Here is a 22,962-nt window from a genome sequence, read left to right as displayed (position 1 = left end):
GACTGTTGATGAATGGATGGATGTAATGTTGAACATTTATAATATGGAAAGATTGACTGCGTCTCTTAGAATGGAAGTGGACAAATTTAAGTGTAACTGGAAAGGATGGCTACTATATATACAGCAACATAGACCTGACTTTGTGTAGGACCTACTGCAACGTATGTATGCTTCTGTGGACTAATCTTGTCTGAGGGATGCATGTCTGAGGATGGTAATACTTTCTATAGAGGCCGGGCAGATATATACATATATAAAGCATTTTTTTTATTTTTACCCCTGGTTCTAAGCTACAACTGTTTCTTGTATTTTTGTTTATTTTATATTTTGTCTTTTTCTTATCTGTTTATTTTCCTTTGTTTATTGTGAGTATTCCCTTTTGTTACAAGTATAGATATCATAAAGGACATTGAGTTTGGGAGAAATGTGCCTGTACTGTGAAGGATTGTCTGTTGTAAATTTTGGAAAATCACAATAAAATACTAATTAAAAAAAAAAAAGAAAATTGAAGGAAGACAGTTCGCTCCTTGCCTCTTGGGAATAAATGAACTGATCTCTGACTGGTGCGTTTGAAACACTGCTGGATTGAAGTGTAAAGTCTGAGGCCCCATTTACACAACATTTTCAAGTTGCATTATTGGTGTCTGTTTTCACGACCATGGTGCTTGGAGCCGGTTAAAGCACACGTTTTTGAAAACTGTAGAAACAGGGGAAACACGCATGTTATGAAACGCTGCTACTGCTCATCTGCACCACAGCTGTAATAGATAGTTGTGCACTTGCTCAGAAGCTGCACAATGTTTCGGCCATAGGGTCATGACTCCCAGTCCACATTATCTTGGACTTGGTACTTTTGACAGTCACTGTAATAACAATTTAATTATGTCTGACCAATAGATCGTCTATGTTCTCTCATTTTTAATTTTATAGTATCGTTCTTTGATGCGTGTGTGTGATTTAATAACGAACACAAATGGTGCCAACTCGTAACCTGGCATGCTATGTACATAATGCTCGGTGTTTCTGCCTTTTCTGTGTAAACGGGCATCATTTGCTGTGTAAATGCAAAAGCTTTCTTAGACTAAAATGATGCGTTTTCACTTGAAACATTGTCTTGTACACCGAGTCTCAGACTTGCCCCGCTACTTTTAAATAACTTTCTATTGTTGTTGTATACCTTCAGTAAGGTGAAGTCTGAAAAATATTTATGAGAAGCAGGACATAATGCTCCAAATACCCAAAAGCTTTATAAAAACAAACCCAAAAAACACATAAAACCGGAGCTGAATGGATGGAAATTAGCTTTGTGCTAAATCCAGACTATTTACAGCAACCTGGTGAAAGTTCCTGAGATTGTTTGTACATCAATGTACACTTTCCCATCCAATTAAATAAATAAATAAAACCAAAAGCTAGAAGCTTTTAAAAGCTAAGAGAATTAATTCAATCTCCTATTCTGGAACACTTCTCACAATTTCACTATTGAATCTGCTCTAATTTTTCAGTGTCATACTACAGTTATTTCTGCGTACAATTCATTTTCTTTGCATTCAAATCATTAAAAACTATTCCAAAACCACCATTGTTCATTCTTTCAATCACCAGAAGTCCGGAATGGATTGTTTAACAATGTCACACTGGCTATGTGTAGCTAAGTCCCACACTGTGCCATCTCGAGCACTTTAACTTGATCCAGAAGCTTAATACCTTGTCAGCCTTCCAGAGGAAGTCAGTTACACTCACTGAGCGCTTTGAAGTCAACACCACTGTGTTTCTGAAGACGTGTTTCCTGTCTGTGTTTCTTGATCAGGACCTGGAGTTTCATGGCGTGATGCGGTTCTACTTCCAGGACCGGGTCGCCGGTAACTTTGCCACAAAGTGCATCCGCGTGTCGAGCACGGCGACAACACAGGACGTCATTGAGACACTCGCCGAGAAGTTCCGACCGGACATGAGGATGCTCTCCTCGCCCAAATACTCGCTGTACGAGGTGCACGTCAGTGGCGGTGAGTCTCTACTCATCATCAGCAGTCGAGAGACAGAGTGTTCGGCCTGTCCAACCCCGATTCCCAAAAAAGTAGGGACGCCAATACTTGGACACACTTTGCTGTGCGTAAAATGTGGGTTCTGTGTGTGTTAGAAGAGCGGCAGCTGGATCTAGATGAGAAGCCTCTCGTTGTCCAGCTGAATTGGAACAAAGACGACAGAGAAGGACGCTTCGTCTTGAAGAATGAGAATGACATCCTGCCCAAGGTCAGACGCTCCTTCTTTCCGCCAGCGTGCTCATCACCACTTTGTTTGTTCGTTCGTTCATCCGTCCATCCGTCCGTCACCGGCCAAAGAAGAAAATCTATATCACACCTCATTGTATCGTCATCACAATGTTTTTTTTATGTGTGAGACTTCTGTCTGAAGTGGTTCTTGCCTCCACAAATTCAACAAAATGTTGATAAAGGTCTGATTCAATTAGAATTTTTAAAAATTAAACTGTACAGACAAAAATGGATTTTAAGAGTTGTTTTTTTTTTTATGCCACCAGTCATCTAGAAATACTCTGGGTTTATTCAGGAAAGTCTTCCATCTGTTCAAGAAAGATCTGTTCATCCATGAAGTAGCTTGTTTATCCCCACTTTACACTCTCATCACTTTCCTCTCCTTTTCTAATTTTCTCATGTTTTCATCCACTCACCCCCTCTTTTTCTTCTTTTCTCAGCCTGTTTCTCATCCCTTTTTCTACTTTTTTCATAATGTTTGTCTTTTTCATCTATCTCTTGTGCGCTCTCTCTCTCTCTCACTCTCTGTGTCTCTCTGTCACTTAAATAATAAAGTTTTGGTCCCAGAAACTCATCAAATTCCTGCAAAAACCAAGAACTAACAATATAAAAATATTTTGATGTTACAGTAGAAATCAGACACGAGAAGCTTGACAACAACAGTATATGAGAGTCGATATATTAAGAAGTAACAAACTCGACTCACACTGTAACCAAATGAATTAACAAACACTGTCACTTTTTGCTACAAACTATACAAGGAATGAAAGCAGGGAATCGATAAATCAAGAGCATATAAGAATAACAATTTGAGCAGAAAGTAAAAGTTCTACTTTTGCTACAGTTTCTTTCAGCTCTTTTTCCTATTTAAAGATTCCCAGCATTTTAACTCCGATGGCTTACTGTGGTCGAACCTGACTCAAAGTTGCAGCTCTTTAAAAATGCCTGCACATTCGTCTTTGATGGTCTTTTTAGTCATTCAGAAATGAATGTTCCCGTCCAGAGGCGCCTCACTCACCTTTCTTCCTTACTCCCAGAAGAGCCAGAGCAACGGGCCAGAGAAGGAGAAGGACGGAGTGATCCAGAACTTCAAGAGGACTTTGTCCAAGAAGGAGAAGAAGAAGGAGAAGAAGAGAGAGAAAGAGTTTGCTCGCATCCCGACAGGTGACGACCAGACTCTGAGCCGGGAGGACGGGTAGCTAATATCTTCTGCTCCCCACGATGACACGATGGTGATTACCTCTCTGATGCGTCTCTCCCTCCTTGGCCTCTCTCAGGGAGAACAGCCGGCTGGCAGCCGAGGTCTACAAGGACATGCCGGAGACCAGCTTCACCAGGACCATCTCCAATCCAGAGGTGGTGATGAAAAGGCGGCGCCAGCAGAAACTGGAGAAACGCATGCAGGAGTTTATGAGCAGCGACGGGCGGCCCCGACTCCGGTACGTCGTGATCCTTAACCTCCTGAGGTTCTGGCTGCTTTAACACTGAAGCCCCGATTACATGACATTTCAAGTGAAAACACATTGTTTTTGTTTGAGAAAAGCGTCATGTATACACACAATCATTTGGGAAAATGAGGTCTTTTGACACGGAAATTGGCAGAAATCCCCCAAACTATGTGGTTAGCGGTATTTACTAAGAACTATTTACTACGACTGATTCACATGTGTGGTTGCAGCATTTCACGTTCATTTGAAGTTACGATATCCTCCATTTCCAGGGAGACAAAGCATTTTCAAAAAGATGCATTTTTTTCTGTTGTCACAACAACTGTCTCGGAGCATTTTCAAAAAAATTCTGCTTTCCTGTTTCCACAGGGGGTTTTCAAAAAGTTGCATTTTTTCCAGTTTCTACAGCATGAAGTCGGATCGTACTCAAAAAGCTGCGTTCCCCACAACTTTTTCAAAACTCGTTTTCAGCCCTATTCCCCATTTCCATGAAGTCTGAGCTTTTTCAAGAAGTTAGGTTTTTCACGATTCCACGGTAATTGAGTCTGAGAATTTTACCTCCGTTTCCATGGCGACTGGGTCAGAGCGTTTTCACAAAAGTTTAGCTTTTTTTTTTTCCATTTCCATAGCAATTAAGTTGGAGCATTTCTAGAAAGTTGCATTTACCTTTAGTGTCCATGGAGACTGAGTCAATGTTTTCAAAAAGTTATAAATGCTGAGAGAGAGAGAGAGAGAGAGAGAGAGAGGAATGAGAGAGAGAGAGAGAGAGAGAGAGAGAGAGAGAGAGAGGAGAGAGAGATGAGAGAGAGAGAGAGAGAGAGGAGAGAGAGAGAGAGAGAGAGAGAGAGAGAGAGAGAGAGAGAGAGAGAGGAGAGAGAGAGAGAGAGAGAGAGAGAGAGAGAGAGAGAGAGAGAGAAGAGAAGAGAGGAGAGAGAGAGAGAGAGAGAGAGAGAGAGGAGAGAGAGAGAGAGAGAGAGAGAGAGAGAGAGAGAGAGAGAGAGAGAGAGAGAGAGAGAGAGAGAGAGAGAGCAATCTCCTTGTTACTGCTACATATATTATTTACAGTTTTCAGACTTATCCAAATATTTTCCAACTGTTATGAGATTAAACCAGCCTGAGCAGCTCTATCTCAACAGTAACATGATTTTCTAGATTAAACCAACTTGAGCAGCATTATCTAGACCGGGGTGGGCAATCCTGGTCCTCGAGGGGCGCAGCCCTGCACGTTTTAGATGTCTCCTCACATCAATACAGCTGACAGTAATTAGTGGCTCCTTGTCGAGCTTTCTGCAGAGCCTCATCATGATAACAGGTGTGTTTGAGCAGGGAAACATCTAAAACGTGCAGGACTGCGGCCCTCCAGGACCAGGATTGCCCATCCCTGATCTAGACAGTAACATGATTTTCAAGCAGGACTATAAATTAGCAGGGAGGCAATACAACCAAAAAAAAACAACAATAACAAAAGCAAAAACATGATTTTGATAATTGAAAGAATAATAGCAGAAAACAAGAAAAATCAGCAGCAAATCTCATCGATGAGTGAGTGAGTGTGTGTGTTTTTAAGATTCCTAATTCTGACTGGTGGTGTGTCTGCTGATGTATGAGTGTGTGATATCATTACAGTTGGATTGTGGTGTAGTGGTATTAATGTGATTAAAACAGAAGTGTTCAAACTTAGCGACGATGGGCCGCGGCTGCTGGTTGTCCTGTTGTCTCCCTCTCAGGCGGTGGACACAGGTGAAGCTGATCTTATTCACGGTGTCCATGGGAACTTTCAGGTGCTCCTGCATCAATCCTCGCAGCGATGTTTCCGCATTTTCCCTCCTCCCGTTCTGGAAGTCCCACGAAGACAAGCTTCTCTCATGCTTCTGCTTTGAAGATCCAGGATCGATTCCTTCATCTTCTTGTTATCCTGGGTCAGTCCGTTCAGTCCCTGGTTAAGCAGCTCCACATAGTCTCTCAGCCCCTGGTCAGTTCCACCATCTGAAGTTGGCTGAATTCCAGCAAGTCCCGAAGTGCTTGCAACTCATGGTGGAGCACCACCACCAGTGCTAGTCTGGCATCAAAGCTGGACAGCTGCTGTCCAGGATGTCCTCGAACTGTTTGGTTGGTGAAGGAGCTGCTGTTGGGGAGCTTTCAGCGCGGCTCCTCTTCGAAGATGAGGTCTGTGGAGTGTTCAACATGACAAGATGGTTGTAGCACTCGTCCAAGCAGGATTGAAGATCTTTTATTGTGTCCTCTTCCAGTGTTATAATTTAGCTTAATTTACCCTTTGTGTCTTTGTTTAGTTTAATTTCTTTTTCCCCCCCTCAGTGGTCGGAAAAGTTTGCTTTACAGTCAGGGTGTCACCATGTTGGGTTGCACTCAATGACGTCACACTTGAATCACTCACTGCGCATGCTTCCGTCTCCCTGATCCTCCTTGATCCCCGGTTTCAAATCCACTTAAAATGACCTCGGACTGGATTGAACCCCCCCCCAGTTTCAGTTATAGTTGGAGTGTCTGAATTTTATGAAACAACATTTTTTATGTTTTACACTGATCGGGGGGGGGCGGATGACAAGTTGATGGAGATCATCTGGAGTTCTAGGCTGCTGCTCTGTATCTCACCTGCATCTGCCTGCAGGTGAGAATAACTGGATGACGAGCTCTGCAGATGTTATTGGCACCAGCATGCAGAACACACACACACACACACACACACACACACACACACACACACACACACACACACACACACCCTCTTTCTTTGTACATAGTGTTTGCTGTTTAGTAGATTAGAGCAGTTCGAATTCCAACCCAAAGGTTGCTGGTTTCCCCCATCCTTCCCTATCTAAATTTTCAAGAACGTTGAGCAATACACTGCGTGTGTGTGTGTATGGATCTGTTAGTTTGAGCACAGCCATATGCCGTTGGAGAGAGTGACTGCGGCGTGTTTACACACCGAGACAGAAATGTACGCATTGAAGGAGTGACACAAGCACGTGTGACTCAGCCATTACCTAATCACTCTGCCAGACAGACAGATGGACTGGGGAACCCACTCTAAAAACAGCTACACACACACACACACACACACACACACACACACACACACACACACACACACACACACACACACACACACACACACACACACACACACACACACACACACACACACACACACACACACACACACACACACACACACACACACACACACACACACACACACACAGAGTCTGCGGTGGTGACATTCAGAAACAGATCACTCTATGTAATGCTGGTAAAAAAAACCTGATTACTCGCCTGTAGGATTTATAAAGGTGATAATTTTCAGTCGTTTCAGTTATTGGACTTCTGTGCTAGTCACAGCTTGTCCATAACGAACACCATGTTCGAGCACAGGGGTGTCCATAAGTGCACGTGGCACCAGGACACCCTAGGCCGGAGGTCAATGATAGACTTTGTGGTCGTGTCATCTGATCTCCGGCCACGTGTCTTGGACACTCGGGTAAAGAGAGGGGCAGAGCTGTCAACTGATCACCACCTGGTGGTGAGATAGACTCGGCAGGCCCAAACGTGTTATGAGGGTCTGCTGGGAACATCTGGCCGAGCCCTCCGTCCGCGCAGTTTTCAACTCCCACCTCCGGGAGAGCTTCTCACAGATCCCGAGGGAGGTTGGAGACATTGAGTCCGAGTGGACCATGTTCTCCACTTCCATTGTCGAAGTTGCTGCTCGGAGCTGTGGCCGCAGGGTCTCTGGCGCCTGTCGTGGCGACAATCCCCGAACCCGGTGGTGGAAACCGGAAGTAAGGGATGCCGTCAAGCTGAAGAAGGAGTCCTACCGGGCACTGTTAGCTCATAGGAGTCCCGAGGCAATCGACAGGTACCGGCAGGCCAAGCGAGCCGCAGCCCGGGCTGTGGTGGAGGCAAAAACTCGGGTCTGGGAGGAGTTCGGAGAGGCCATGGAGGAGGACTTTCGGTCGGCCTCGAGGAAATTCTGGCAAACCGTCCGGCGCCTCAGGCGGGGGAAGCAGTTCTCCACCAACACTGTTTACAGTGGAAGTGGGGAGCTGTTGACCTCAACTGGGGACATTGTTGGGCGGTGGAAGGAATACTTCGAGGACCTCCTCAATCCCACCACCACGTCTTCCATTGAGGAAGCAGAGGCTGGGTTCTCAGAGGTGGACTCATCCATTACCCAAGCTGAAGTCACCGAGGTTGTTGTGAAGCTCCTCGGTGGCAAGGCACCGGGAGTGGATGAGATTCGCCCAGAGTTCCTTAAGTCTCTGGATGTGCAGGGACTGTCGTGGCTGACTCGTCTCTGCAACATCGCGTGGCGGGCGGGGACAGTACCTCTGGACTGGCAGACCGGGGGGGTGGTCCCTCTCTTTAAGAAGGGGGATCGGAGGGTGTGTTCCAACTACAGAGGGATCACACTCCGCAGCCTCCCCGGGAAAGTCTATTCCAGGGTACTGGAGAGGAGGGTCCGGCCGTTAGTCGAACCTCGGATCCAAGAGGAACAATGCGGTTTTCGTCCTGGTCGTGGAACACTGGACCAGCTCTATACTCTCCACCAGGTTCTCCTGATGGTGGAACACTGGACCAGCTCTATACTCTCCACCAGGTTCTCCTGATGGTGGAACACTGGACCAGCTCTATACCCTCCACCAGGTGCTTGAGGGTTCGTGGGAGTTCGCCCAACCAGTCCACATGTGTTTTGTGGATCTGGAGAAGGCGTTCGACCGCGTCCCCCGAGATGTCCTGTGGGGGGTGCTCCGGGAGTATGGAGTCCGGGGTCCCTTGTTGAGGGCTGTTCGGTCTTTGTACTCCCGGAGTAGGAGTTTGGTTCGCATTGCTGGCAGTAAGTCGTACCTGTTCCCTGTGCACGTTGGCCTCCAGCAGGGGTGTCCTTTATCACCGGTTCTGTTCATTACTTATATGGACAGAATTTCTAGGCACAGCCGGGGGCCAGAGGGGGTCCAGTTTGGGGACCACAGGATCTCATCTCTGCTATTTGCGGATGATGTGGTTCTGTTGGCCCCATCAAGCCTGGATCTCCAGCGTGCACTGACACGGTTCGCAGCCGAGTGTGAAGCAGCTGGGATGAGGATCAGCACCTCTAAATCCGAGACCATGGTTCTTGACCGGAAAAAGGTGGCTTGCCCCCTCCAGGTCGGTGGAGTGCCCTTGTCCCAAGTGGAGGAGTTCAAGTATCTTGGGGTCTTGTTCACGAGTGGGGGAAAGATGGAGCGTGAGATCAACAGGCGGATCGGTGCAGCGTCTGCAGTCATGCGGACGTTGTATCGGTCCGTCGTGGTGAAGAAGGAGCTGAGCCAAAAAGCGAAGCTCTCGATTTACCGGTCGATCTTCGTTCCTACCCTCACCTATGGTCATGAACTATGGGTCATGACCGAAAGAACGAGATCCCGGATACAAGTGGCTGAAATGAGCTTCCTCCATAGGGTGGCTGGGCGTACCCTTAGAGATATGGTGAGGAGCTCAGTCACCCTTAGAGATAGGGGGAGGAGCTCAGTCACCCTTAGAGATATGGTGAGGAGCTCAGTCACCAGGGAGGAGCTCGGAGTAGAGCCACTGCTCCTCCACATCGAGAGGAGCCAGCTGAGGTGGCTCGGGCATCTATTTCGGATGCCCCCCGGACGCCTCCCGAGGGAGGTGTTCCGGGCATGTCCCTCCGGTAGGAGGCCTCGGGGCAGACCCAGGACACGCTGGAGGGACTATGTCTCTCGGCTGGCCTGGGAACGCCTTGGGGTGCCACCGGAGGAGCTGGAGGAAGTGTCTGGGGTGAGGGAAGTCTGGGCAACTCTGCTCGGACTGCTGCTTCCGCGACCCGGCACCAGATAAGCAGTAGTCGATGGATGGATGGAATTTTCAGTCGACACGCCGCGGTCACGTGGACTCGTCTGCCATCACAGCGGGGGTGTGAAGGAAGCAGAGCAGGAAGGTCGCTCGCAGGAATCAGATGACTTGGAAGATGTTTAGATGGTGGAAATGAAAACCACAGTGTGTCCACACACTCATCATCACCATGCTGGGCCATTGAGCAAAGCTCTTTAACCCGCCACTGCTCCTGGAAGGTGTCGTGGAGGTGAACTATGGGCCAACTTGAAGGAAGTTTGAACTATCTTGTGAAAGATTTGTTGAATATAATTTAACACACCCAAAGATAAATGGTGAGGACACAGTGTTGTTCCAGATTTCAGCCATCTTGATTTGTACTTTGTAATTTTTTTTACAATAATTCACAATGAAGATCTCGAGGAGGTTGCCAACCAGGAAAGAGTGGTACAGCAACCTGCAGAAGGAAGTGGAGGTGGGTCGGTCACACGCTTGGGAAACCACAGGACTTGTGTGACAAGATGAGAGAAAACATGGCTGCCTCAAACTGAGCTGGAAACAATCAAACAGTGCTCAGAGTCACAGAAAAAGCAACTTTTTGAAATCACTTAATCTCCATGAGAATGGGAGAAAGTGAAACTATTTGAAAACGATTGTGTGGCATCTCTGTGGAGACCCCGGAAATGATGCTTCTGCACCTCTGAGCCATGGACTTAGTAAATAGTTCAAGCTTAAAAAAAAAATGTTGCAGAAGTAGCATGAGAACTGCCTTGAGCAGGGGGAGCACGGTTTGCTGCTTGCTCCCGCTAATAAATATACCGATCTCATACTGGAGTGTATGACACATTGCAAGTGCAGACTTGCAGACTGTTTTAGTGGTACGTTTACATGACAACAGTGCTCAAATCACTGAAAAGACCACTTTTGAAATGGCTTCATCTCTGTGTAACTTTGTTGCAATTGAACTTGTTTTTTTATAGCTATCTTTAGAGAATAAATTAAATATCTTGTCTGTGTGTCTGCAGGAGGCACTTTGAGGATATATGCCGACAGCCTGAAGCCGAACATCCCCTACAAGACCATCCTGCTCTCCACCAGAGACACGGCCGACTTCGCCGTGGTGGAGGCGCTGGAGAAGTACGGCCTGGAGAAGGAGAACCCCAGAGAGTACTGCATCGCTCGGGTACCACTGCTTTCTTTCATGATAGATAATCAAGGTCAAAGTCCGATGTCAAGTAGTTTTACAAAATAAGGTGGTCTACAATGTGGATGTTAGTGGAGGATGATGCTGTATAATGTGGAAGTTACATGTAATCAGAGATGACAGTGAAGAGGACAAGGCTAAAAATTCAACAATTAGAATCCAGTGCATGTTAAAGGAAGAGGATACATCCCTGAATCTTTCACAGCATGGTCTTGAGAAAACTGAGTTGTTTCTTCCCAAAACATGAATAAAGTTTTCTCTCTCCCATGCAGCAGGACGACAAGTCAGGAAAAGATGCGATCCTGGACGACAGCGAGTGTCCACTGCAGATATTCAGGGACTGGCCTGCAGATAGAGGTGAAACTTTTATCACAAATTTGACTGACTTTAGTCCATGAGAGTCAAACGCATTTGTGTTCAGTAGCCACATTCACTCCAATTTTGCCTTGAGGGGATTGGACTGATAAAATAATACCATTTAAATGTATGAGTTAAAGATTTTCCTCTGTGATAGTGCAGAGTATATGTGATGGACATTTTCACATAACCAAACAATTGCTACAGAAAATTACTACAACTTCAACATAAAAACAATTTTAAATTAAGTGTTCTTGTGCAATATACAGCGAAGTGTCCAGAAAGCTTCTCCTGTAAGTGTTGCATTATGGGTGTTATAGGAGTCAAATATGGGATTATTGGATTTATCTATTTATTTTGACCTGTGTGTATATATTGTGGGCGTCACTGACGTCATGTGCATATATGCTGGGGCAATCCCTGAGCAAAGGGGTGTTGACCCTGGAAGGGTGCACAGGTTTTTGACCGCTCTGGCGGAATTTGTGGGGCTATGCTTGCGTTTTGTTTCTGGTGATTTGAACTTTGATCCAATATAAGTTACACTGAAATAAAGAAAGATTGTTGCTACGCATCGGATCTATGGACTCAGTTAATTGACATGAAGCAAAGGTAAGCAGGAGCCGCCGAGCGCGTCATACCAACCTACCGAGGCAACATCTCACCAACCAGTAGGCTAGCTGGTTACTCTAGGTGTTTTTCCTCTGTTGTTTTCCAGTTTCCAGTCATATTTTCATCATATTTAGCTTGTAACATAACGACTATGTGAGCTCTGCAGCTCGTTAACATGTCGGAGTGCAGGCTTACATGATGCCTGTGAACGCATCATGAAAAGCCGTCAGCTCCTGCACTTAAAACCAGACAAACATGGGGAATTGGACAAAAACTCTTTTATTACTGAAACAGCTCAGAGAAATGCATTTCTGAAAACACCGGAGGAGAGAAATAAACTGTGTAGTTGAAAAGTTAAAACGCTGCTTCATAGATGTGTGGCTGATGTGAGGGGGCGTTGTCTGTGAGTTCAACAGCTTTTTCTCGTGGGTATGAGCTGTCCTCAGCTGGCTGACGTCATTGCCGAGTTTTCTTCTTGTTCCTATGGATTCAAAAAGGGAGTCTGCAGGGGCCTTGAAGATTTACTTCCTTGCAGTGTTTTCACAGTGCAGCTGTTGCTTCATATTATTTTGTGTCTATCACCACCTGCTGCTGCTTCGCAGTCATTACATACATCACATTTGGATTGAAATGAAATACATTTGTTTACTTTGAGCATAAAAACAAACCATGAGTAATGAAACTGTGCTTGAAAGGGAGCAGAAAGAATGCTAAATATTTGCATTACACAAACGACGACAATACGTCACACTCTCACCTAAAATAAATCTATAGTTAACCCCTCAAGTTCACCTGGATTTAATTTAATCTGGATTAAGAGTGAAGCTGTAAAATGGCAATTAACCAGGTTATGTCAGTAAATTGAGATTCAACAGGCTTTGAGTAAAGCCTAGACAAGATAGAGGTAGTTTGGTTGTTTTGGGATGATAATCGGTTAAGAGAAATAACAGGATTATACAAACACTGTCTGATTGGCAGGAGCATTGGTGTTCCAGCTGAAGAAGAGGCCACCAGACTACCAGGGCAGGAAGGTGAGGAAGGCGGAGGAGAAGGGCCTCCGGGGGAAGGACAGCTCGCTGCCGCCAGAGAAGCTGCCGTACCTGGTGGAGCTGAGTCCAGGTACTGCTGCACCTCCATCTGCTCTGATCATCACTATAATGGTGGACTGTAACCTGCAGGTGGCAGTGGCGCTCCCGTCAGTCAGATTCAGATCAAGGTGCAGCACAAGATCTTACACTGGATGGATCATGTGGCTTTACATCAGTGCTCTGCAACCTTTCCCATCAAAAGAGATGGTCTGGTCTGTTTCTGCCAAATAAAAATTGGTTCAGCGAAACATGTTTAATCAGAGAAAATCACGCGGTTTAATATAGTTATTTATGTAGTTTTGATCAACCTACATTTGTGACGTTTCATAAGTGCAGTTTAGAATCAGTTTAGTTTTATGTTTTATAGGCATTTTCAGCAGTTTTATGCTTTTTAACTTATTTAAAGTAATTTAGCCAGTTTGGCTGTTTTAGCCATTTTATCTATTGACCATTTTTTTTCTAGTCATCTTTCAGTCATTTAACCTCTTTATACTCCATTTTTGACCATTTTGGCAAAAATAAAAAAAAATTTGGGGGGGGGGGGGGGGGGGGTCAAACACCACTTCTTTTCAGCCAATCAATGCCACCCCCCCTTTTTTTATAAAAAAAATTTTTTATAAAATAAGCCAGTTGTACAAATAAATTAAAAGAAAACGATAATGGAATACAAGTTTTTCTCCATATAATTTTCAGAAAGCTTTCAGAGAGCCAATACCTCTAGAGGAACCTAAGAGCCACATAGAATTAGGTTTCAGATGAAAAAACTTTCTTGAAGTCAGTATCTCAGTATGTGCTCTGATGACATAGTTTAGACCAGGGGTCGGCAACCCGCGGTTCCGGATCCGCATGCGGCTCTTTGGTTCCTCTGCTGCGGCTCCTTGAGCCTCGTTCTCACTGTCGTTCCTTCCTGAGCCGGGCAGTAAGGCGGTACGGTAAGACAAAGTGCACCCAGACCAAAATATAGTGTGTTGTGTTCCATGGGAAATGGGTCCAAATGACTCACCCAAATGAGTGTTGAAAGTTGCCAACCCCTGGTTTAGACGATCACGTTTATTTTAACTTAATCATTTAGGGGGGGGGGGGATCCCTTTCCCACACAGTCCCGACACAGAGACGGCACGAAGACAGCCTTCTCGCACACAATACTTTATTTACCAATCACAAAACAATCTCAGACACACGGCCTCTTAAAGGCACCAATGCGTTCCTCCCTGCTGTCACCATTGTCTCTGGGCAGCTCCTTCCTTATGGACAGAGAGGTAATTAGAGATTTTCAGAACATGTGCATGAATATCTCCTGCATCATTGTGTTCGTGCACCTGGACTTAGAAAGTCAAATGCAGAACACAGCAGGTAAGTTTGAATAGCAGAAGTCCTTGAATGAATCACGTGGTCTCCAACCAAAGCCATTCTGCAGAGTCTTGCACGCGTCCTGCCCTAACACCTTGTTTCTTTGCTACTGACCCCTCCTCTCGTGTCATTAACTCCTCATCTGCTGGCTCACGTCACTCTCAGCACCGTGTTCGTGCTGATTGTGACGGCGGGTGAGCAGCAGGTCTTCCTGCTGCTCACCCGCTCACCTTCCATGCAATTAATGGCTTAAAAAGGTAATGCTGCATTTTTTTCCCTCCTTGCTGCATTTTCACCTTCTGCTATGTCTGTTTTCTTTCCCACCTTTTTGTTTTTTGTATTTTGTGTGTGTGTGTGTGTGTGTGTGTGTGTGTGTGTGTGTGTGTGGGTGTGGGTGTGGGTGTGGGTGTGGGTGTGGGTGTGTGGCCTGTGCATGTGTCCCCCTCCCCCGTGCCTGCCTGCCTTTCTGCCTAGGCCGAGGGAATCACTATGCCTACTACACCTATCGGCACCACGAAGGTAAAAATAACAAATCCTCGGCTCCTCTGTGTGTGTTGGGGTGGCTGGTGGAGGGAGGGGCATTCCCAGTGAGCTGTTAGTACAAATTCCATGTTTGGATTTCTATTCTATTCCACTAGTTTCATCGTTAAAGGCAGAAAACATTTGATCAAATGATGCTGGAACTCAGAATTATGGTTCCTTCATAAAATCGTCTGAATAACTTGTCAAAGTCCAGAATTTGTCTTTATTGTTGACACTTTTCTACGTCTGTGTAGTAAACCTATCAGCTCATAATATAAACTGAAGTGCGCCCATAGTGGTCAAATGAATATATTGCGGTTAATGCTGTAATTTCTCATAGCAGGTACATATCATCTTTCGGGTGGGATTGGACTCTGGTGGGATGGTTCTGGCCCGCGGGTCATACATTTGACAGCCCTGGTTTAGAGACACAATCAAGTGGTTTTCTAATCGCATGACAAGCACAATGGCTGGACTCACAATGTTCACATGAAGATCGACATCTTTAGAATCTTGTGGAATCTTTGCCTTTACTACAATTTCGAGTTAAAATCGTAACAAAAACATATCAAACTTAGAAATGACTTGTAGTTACCTTGACCAAACATTTTTAAAGCCATAGATCTAGTTGAGTATTGACCTTGTTTCCATCCACAGTCAGTTATTGTTCCTGTTAATTCCCACGTTTCCCTGATTCCAGGTTTGATTTCTTTGGCTTGGGCAAACTAATCTGCCACTTTGCTTTGTACTAAACCCCTGCTTACTAACAACTAGGAACTGCCTAGAGGCTCCACCAGACACACTCGTATGTAGCCACATTAGCGATTTGTTTCCCAGCATGCAGCAGTTGGTATTGACTCCTCGCAGCTGAGAACGGTTTAGTCATAATGGTGTGTCAGAGATGTTGGTGTGTTTGTTTAAGTGTACTTCTTTTTAAAATGAAGATAGAATCACATTGTAATTCTGTGTATGTGTAGATGGGTCCGACTCGCGGGACAAACCAAAGTTGTATCGGCTTCAGCACAGCATCACTGAGGTGGGCTCAGACTGCACAGAGGATGGAGCCATTCAGGTAAAACTCACCAAACTTTATACATCCATATATCTGTCCTCCTTCAACCTTATGTCTATCCATCATAATTATATATTCTTCCTTGCACCAATCCATCTATCAGTTCATTTAATGGTTCATTCAGCCAGTCATCCATCCATCCACTTTTTTATCCATTATTCCAGCCCTCCACTCATATGGAATCACAGCAGTGTCAAAATTAACAGGAAATATAAAAAGAATCAATAATGCAAAAAATATACAAAGGTAGTCATTCTTTTTCTATCTTGTCTTTCCTTATTCCATTTTGTCAATGCTTCTCCTTTTTTGTCTTTGCCTTTTCCATTTGCTTTTTGTCATTGCATTTACTGGATGAGTCAAGCCATCTGGAAAAGAACAAAGCAATACAATGCAATTCAGCGAGGGCTGTGGGCGGGACTTCCTGTTCAGGGTGACCAGTCCATACCTGATCACACCATTCCTGCTTGAAGGATGTCATGTTGAGCAATTTTTGTTCATGCCAGTAGACAGCACTGTTGCATTAAGAATAAGCTTGAAGTATTTAATCTATTTTTCCTTTTACACACTTATTTCTTGCACAATATTGTAAATATCATTGCTTTGTTTTGGTAACAAAAGTATTTAGTTTGATTAAGAACCTGCTGGTTATGTTGGTTTTTGGTGTAATGTGGGCGTGTCCACTCGTCATATTTATATTCCCGAGTTTACTGAGGAACAAGAGACGGCATTTGGGACTTGAGTGGAAACATATATTGACTGTGTGACTAAGGTCGGCATACAGTGGCTATGTAGTAGCCTCTTCTCAATTCCTTCACGTCCGTCATGTTTGACTTTCCCTCTATTACTTCAAATAAATCTGCATCTGCCACTGCAAGCAGGAATGGTGTGATCAGGTATGGACTTGTCACCCTGAACAGGAAGCCCCGCCCACAGCCCTCGCTGATTTGCATTGTATTGCTTTGGTCTTTTCCAGACGTCTTGACTCAGCCAGTAAAAGCAACGACAAAGAGCAAATGAGAAAAGACAAAGACAAAACAGGAGAAGCATTGACAACATGGAACAAGCAAAGACGAGATGGAAAAAGAATATGACTACCTTTGCATATTTTTTGTAGAAATTATGGATTCTTTTTTTATTTCCAAATGTATTTCCTTTTAATTTTGGCACTCCTGTGATTCCATACAGTCAGTCATCAAACTGTCCATTCATCCATCCACTAGTTCATCCTGCTATTCAACCATCTGTCCATTCATCCATCCATTCCTTCCTTTTCTCCTCCTCTGCTTCACCTCCTCACAGAGATGTTGAATGAAATGTTGAAAGTGTGCAGAACAACACACAAAGCCTAATGTTCTCTCTGTTGTGTTTATACTGAATGGTTAAAGCCCCTCCCCTTGCCTCTTACATTTCCTCTGTGTGTCCACCAGCTGCTGGGCCCAGGCATCCTGCCGCACCACTGCAACCTCATGCACAGTGAGGGCATGGTGACGGTGACGCCGCACGGCCCCGACGCCGACACCTTCGTGGATGGCCAGCGTGTCATTGAGACCACGGTGCTGCGTTCAGGCTCCACACTGCAGTTTGGCTCCGCCCACGTCTTTAAGTTCGTGGACCCCATGTTCGACCAGGGCGGGAAGAGAGAACCGGCCACCATGATGAGGGGCCGCCACAAGTCTGGGTGAGTGTGGAGGAGGAGACGGAGGTGTGTTGGGTGGAGGAGACTGTGGGGGGGGTAGGGGGGTTGGCAGGAGGAGGAGGTGTAAGGCAGGGTTTACACATTTTCAAGTGAAAACACAAAACTGTAGTTTTGGTGTCCGTCTTCACGACGGGTAATATTCTCCTGGTACTTGGTAGTTTTATTTTAACAGTCAGCTTTGTTGTGGAAACGGGGCTTCAACGTGTGTTTCTGGAAGGAAACCCTTGGTTTGTGCTTGGAAATAAAGTGTGTGTCGAAGAAGAAAGCAGAAGGTTTAGAGTGGAAACAGAGATGAAGGGAAGGATTCTGAGACCAGCGTGGAAATGAGAGGAAGAGCTGAGGTCTGAGGTTAGGGCGAGCGGCAGGCGGCCCTCTAATCTGATCAACATGCAGCTGGGTGTGGCCTCCTGCTGGCTGCAGCTCTCACTCCATTGGGAGGCAGAATAAGAGCGTACATAAAGAATTGAGCATCAGCGATGAGCCCAAGATGGAAATATGTCATTGAATTATCCTTTAAGGAGTTGATGGACGACTAACTGCCAGAAAGAGAGAGCGACGCCAGTAAGTAACCCACTGACAAGAAACTGGACTCTGGATCTGGTTTAGCTTTCTTGAAATCATCTGAAAGGAAATCTAACAGGTAGGAAGCTGCTAACTCAAAGCTTCAAAACATAACTATGATTTCAATGTTTCACTGCTGACGCTGAAGATATGTAGCATCTTTTTATAGTTTGTGTCGGTATGGTGGTCAACATGGGTACTTAACCTAGCGTATTTATCATATTTTAATCATTTTAAATTACTGTAATACAGTATCACTGTTCATTTTCATTGGAGAAAATGTCTAATATCTTCATGTTGAACAAATTCAACGATAAACAATTTGCTCTGTTGATAACTTTGCTACTGTGGTTCTCATAATAAACTGGCACTCTGGTGGCAATAAAACATTCACGGCCCTTTAAAGATCACAGTTGTTCATTCTTACCAATATAATCATTAAGTTGAGGTCATGACTCTATTGATATAGGGATTGTTGTTAATTGTTATTAACTCTTGTACTTTCTTCATTTTTGGAAGACACATTTTTAAGTGCCTAGACATATGTAGCTTTTTGCTATCAGGTGTGGTGAAAAAAAACATGATAATTTGGAGGAATCACACGTGACTGTAAAAATGGCTCAACGGCGCCACCTGGAAAATAAAAAAAATTCAGGCCCAGGTCCTGTTTTACTTATAGGGCTTTTCCACCAGAAAGAACCAGGAGCTAGTTTAGGGCTGAGCCAGTTCTAAAATGAGCACCGCCAAAGAACTGGTTCTTTTTCCACCTTTAACGGAGTCAAGCGAGAGCCACGTCATTGCGTCACTCCAAATTGTGATACGTCTCGGATTTTGTGGCTCAGCACTGACAGTGCTCATTTAGAAGAACGAGGAGACGGACTGTGTTCATCTGTTTGGACCGGGTCGTTCAATCTAGTCTGTGGGGGGGTGGAGGGGGGGAGGGGTGAGAGAGGGAGAGAGAGAGAGAGAGAGCGAACTTTGGGCATTATTGCTCATCTCACTTTAACCTATGTAAACACACTGATGTCTTTCTGTTGTCTTTCACATGAAACCATTAAACTGCTCATTTTATGGTTAAAAAAATCCAGCTTTCATTTACAGTAGTATGTAGTTTGTTTTTTACTTGCTGATGAACCAAAAGTACCACTTCATTATAAAGTTCTGTGGTAAAAAATAGTGGAGCGTCTTGTAGCGGAGCGCAATGCAGCCTCACACTGCATTGCACAGCGACTGCAGCGGCTTAGCCTGCGGTCATAACGCGAAACAAGACATGAAAGTAAAGTTAGTTAGAACGATGTTACGATGAAAAGCGTGAAAAAAACAGAAAACTGCTTCTAAATTCTATATCTCACGCAGCTGAGAGTGCAGTGGAGGAGCTCTGCACCTCGAGAGTCGCGGCACCGCGATCAAGGATTTTATTATCTCGTTCCTATTATTAATTTCAGGAAGTGACTGATTACATATGTAGGGATTTACTACCTCATATGGATCACTATTTATGTTATGGTTGGCTATCGATAATGATTAATAATGATCAAAGATGGTTATTAATAATGTTATTGAAATTTAATCTGATGTGTATCAGATACCTCGGAGCTCCACCTGTCTTAACAGGAAATGATAGCCAATTCAGTTATATCAGTCTCATAAGATATACTAAACAGTTAATCAAGAATTTGAATTAATAGTTGAATTAATTACAATTACCAGAATTAACAGTAAAGTTTGAAGGATTTTGGAGTTCTTGACACAGAAGAGTCGACATTTCATTCACCTTTGTGCACACTAATAAAACAGCAAGTATGATTCCAAAAATTCTATTTATTAACAATGAAAACAAATAAAACACAGATTCTAATTACCTATATACAGCTGGGTGTGTGTAGGTGTGTGTGTGTGTAGCGAGGAAAGAGAGAGAGAGAGTTGGAGGGAGGGTGTATGTGTGAGACGTGTGATGGAACTACAAAACAAGATGGCGGATCACAAGAAACTACATTCCAAATGGAGGTTGTCACAGAGCAGGAGGTCTGTCCTGGGTCTCGGCCATGTGCTGATAGCAATGGAACAATAGAAGCTAGCCGTAGCATCTGCTTCCTGTGTGTCTCTGCTAAAGGACCATTTCTAGAATGAGTTTATATGAATGCGATTTGTCTTGTAAAACGTCAGGAGTCGTCAGATGGTGTTCAGTTACTGTGTGATGTTGTCTTTGATGTGATATGTGTAGGATTGTGAGTTAACAAGTTAGTAAAGCAGATTAGCATGCAGACCCTGTGTCTGTGGCAGAGCTAACGTTGGTTTACAGGTTGATAACTGCTCCTAATATCATTATCAGTAGAACTCAATCACTGTAACAGAATCAACACATCTTCATGAAAGTTAAACTGTTCTATGCATAGCATCAGGTTTAACTAATCTCAGGTAAAGCCCAGTTGTTACCACTTCCTTGAAGGAGTTCAGTTGTTGTCCTGCTGGAGGGAAGCTGGTGTCTTCTCCTGTAGTTAGCACCTCCTGCTAACTGTGGTTGCTGGTTCTGCAGGCTGAGGAGAAGAAGATGGAGTTGGCGTTTCAGGAGTCTTTCTTTGCAGCTCCTGGTTGTTCCTTTTGTCCAGACTGAGGAGCTGGTCACTCAGGTCTGTGATGGTTTTCCTCCTTGTTGAGGAAAACACAAAGAAGTTCTGTGAGGCGTCGTTTCCCTGGTCCCGTCCTGAAGGAGCCGGTTGGTTCCCTGGAGAGCAGGTTCTGGGCGCTGGTCTCTGGATCAGGGGAAGGTCTGACCCTCGTGGTTGGGTCAGCAGAGGAGTTGAGGAGTGAAGGCCTCTGGTTGCCGGCCTCTGGTGTTAGCTGTGTGCTAACGCTGGATGAGCTGCTCTGCAGCAACCCACCTCCTTGGAGTTTGCTTTGCAAGCGTCAAAATGGAGGCTGGCTGAAGCCTTTTGTTGAACGTGTGAATTCAGAGGTGTCAAAGCCTGAGAGCTTCAACCAATCAGTGACTGGCTGATTGCATGGGGGAAGATTCTTGTGAGCAGAAAGGGGGGGGGGGGGGGGGAATGTCCTGCGGAAGCCCTCCACCCCCACTGGGTGTGATGGTCAATCACATTCCTGGGTCAGAATTCATGTCATGACTGCGTCTCATGACAAATGAATATTTTCTCTCCCCAGAAATGAACAAACTTTCTGTGGTCCTGTGAAATCCCAACACATAGTTTTCGTGCTATATTTAAAGGACCCATATTTCGCTATATTTCATGTTTCACAGTCCATCCTATGCTCATGTGGGATAATAATTCGGGTGACACAGTATAAAACACTCGAAACTTGTGAAATTATAGCTAATTCTTGGATTGAGCTGACGTCACCTCTCATGAAACGGGTGGTTCTCAGCTCCTCCACCTCCTCCACCCTCACGGAGACTGCAGCCCAGCCCACAGCCGCCTCCTCCACCCCCTCGGTGACGTAGCCAGCAGCTCACGCTGGTAGTTGTAGTAATGTACTTACAGATCTCGGTGCCTCGTTAGTCTTTTATTGTGGGAATAGCAGCAGGTTTCAAGATGAGCTTCTGAGTAAGTCCAGTTTCAAAGTACCGTAGTTCTGGAAGCTTCTTTGGTGAAGTGTCGCTCACAAACAAACATTCTTTGCGGAAAAGAAAAAAAGTCCAGCCACATTTGCCGCTGTGCTTCTTCTTTCAGCAAGACAAATAGTGTGGAACCATACTTGCACCCGAAAACACATTTTCTCCAAGTGGACATGATGGTGAAAACAGTTCTGGACAGCAACAAAAACATCAGCGTTCAATGTGAAGCAGCGTAGACTGAGATAGCACGCTGAAAAGAGGCTGCGCTCCTTGGCACATTCGTGGGCGTGTCTTGTTTTGGTTTCTCCGCATGTCAATCTTCCTGGAGGCGGGGCTTCTCCAGCTCTGTGCCGCGTCAGCACAGTGGTGCTGCGTCATCAAATTGAATCAAGGTGTTGAGCTCCCCCACCAGTTAGAACAGAGAAAGATCGCTGCAAACTCAAGCTTGAGGGAATCAACGAAAAAAAAACAATTTTGGGATGTATATGAACCCCAAATAGCACTTTTATGATGTTTATAGCACAGAAAAGTCGATTTAGTATAATATGGGTCCTTCGGGGTGCAGTGTTCGTTGGAGTTTTCAGAAAGCTGATTCAGTGTCTCTTCCGCCTTCGTAGCGGAAGAGACTGTAAGTAGCGAAAACTCCAGAGACAACTCTGCGCCCACCTGATGACTCGTCTGGCTCCAGCCTGGTTCCTCACTCGCCCAGGAAAGAAATGGAGCAAGGATAGCACTGGTTTAGCTCCTGTTAAGAACCGGTTTTGGCGGTGGAAAGACAAAGAGCTGGTGCTAACTCTGGCCCTGGCTCCGAACGAGCCCCTTGGTCTTTCCGGTGGAAAAGCCCCCTTAGAGCAGCATAAGTCGGGACACATATATAACACCCCCAAGACTCACAAAGAAGTCTCTTACACAAATACCGAAAACTGAACAGGATGTCCACAATATTGAAATAATTATAGGATTTTGGCAGATTTGGAACCAAATAGAATTTTCGAGAGAGAACGAGTCCGAGTGGCGTGGTGATGTTATAGAGATTGATGAACAAATCTTATCAAAATGGCAATATCTGAGGACCTGGCCAAAAATACAAGTTTTGCCACAAAGCGTCAAGTATAGTGTAAAAAGAGGAAGTGACGTGTAAAAGGTCTTAACATCGCTCAATCAGTGTTAAACTTGTCAAATTGCATCAGAGACCGGACCTCATCACTGTAGGGATTTATTACCTCATATGGATCACTATTTATGTTTTGTTTGGCTATCAATAATGATTGATAATTATCAAAGATAGTTATTAATAATGTTGTTGAAATTTAATCTGATCTGTATCAGATACCTCGGAGCACCACCTGTCTTAACAGGAAATG

General features: G+C 44.8%; 1 protein-coding gene across 1 annotated transcript in view; it reads left to right on the top strand.

Moving 5' to 3' along the window:
- Positions 1-1,816: 1,816 nt before the first annotated feature.
- The window catches only part of LOC308143354 (afadin-like), an 88,426-nt gene continuing 67,280 nt past the window's right edge, over positions 1,817-22,962 (top strand). Inside the window, 10 exon segments of the mRNA XM_080514104.1 lie at positions 1,817-2,006; positions 2,141-2,253; positions 3,311-3,468; positions 3,551-3,701; positions 3,703-3,712; positions 10,594-10,751; positions 11,045-11,129; positions 12,717-12,857; positions 15,676-15,770; positions 17,198-17,448. Of these exon segments, the coding sequence (XP_080370230.1) occupies positions 1,832-2,006; positions 2,141-2,253; positions 3,311-3,468; positions 3,551-3,701; positions 3,703-3,712; positions 10,594-10,751; positions 11,045-11,129; positions 12,717-12,857; positions 15,676-15,770; positions 17,198-17,448 (1,337 nt within the window). The 5' untranslated portion in view covers positions 1,817-1,831.

Source organism: Blennius ocellaris (genome assembly GCF_963422515.1).
Source record: "Blennius ocellaris genome assembly, chromosome: 18".
Lineage (NCBI taxonomy): Eukaryota > Metazoa > Chordata > Actinopteri > Blenniiformes > Blenniidae > Blennius > Blennius ocellaris.
This window is presented reverse-complemented; position numbering and strand designations above follow the sequence as displayed.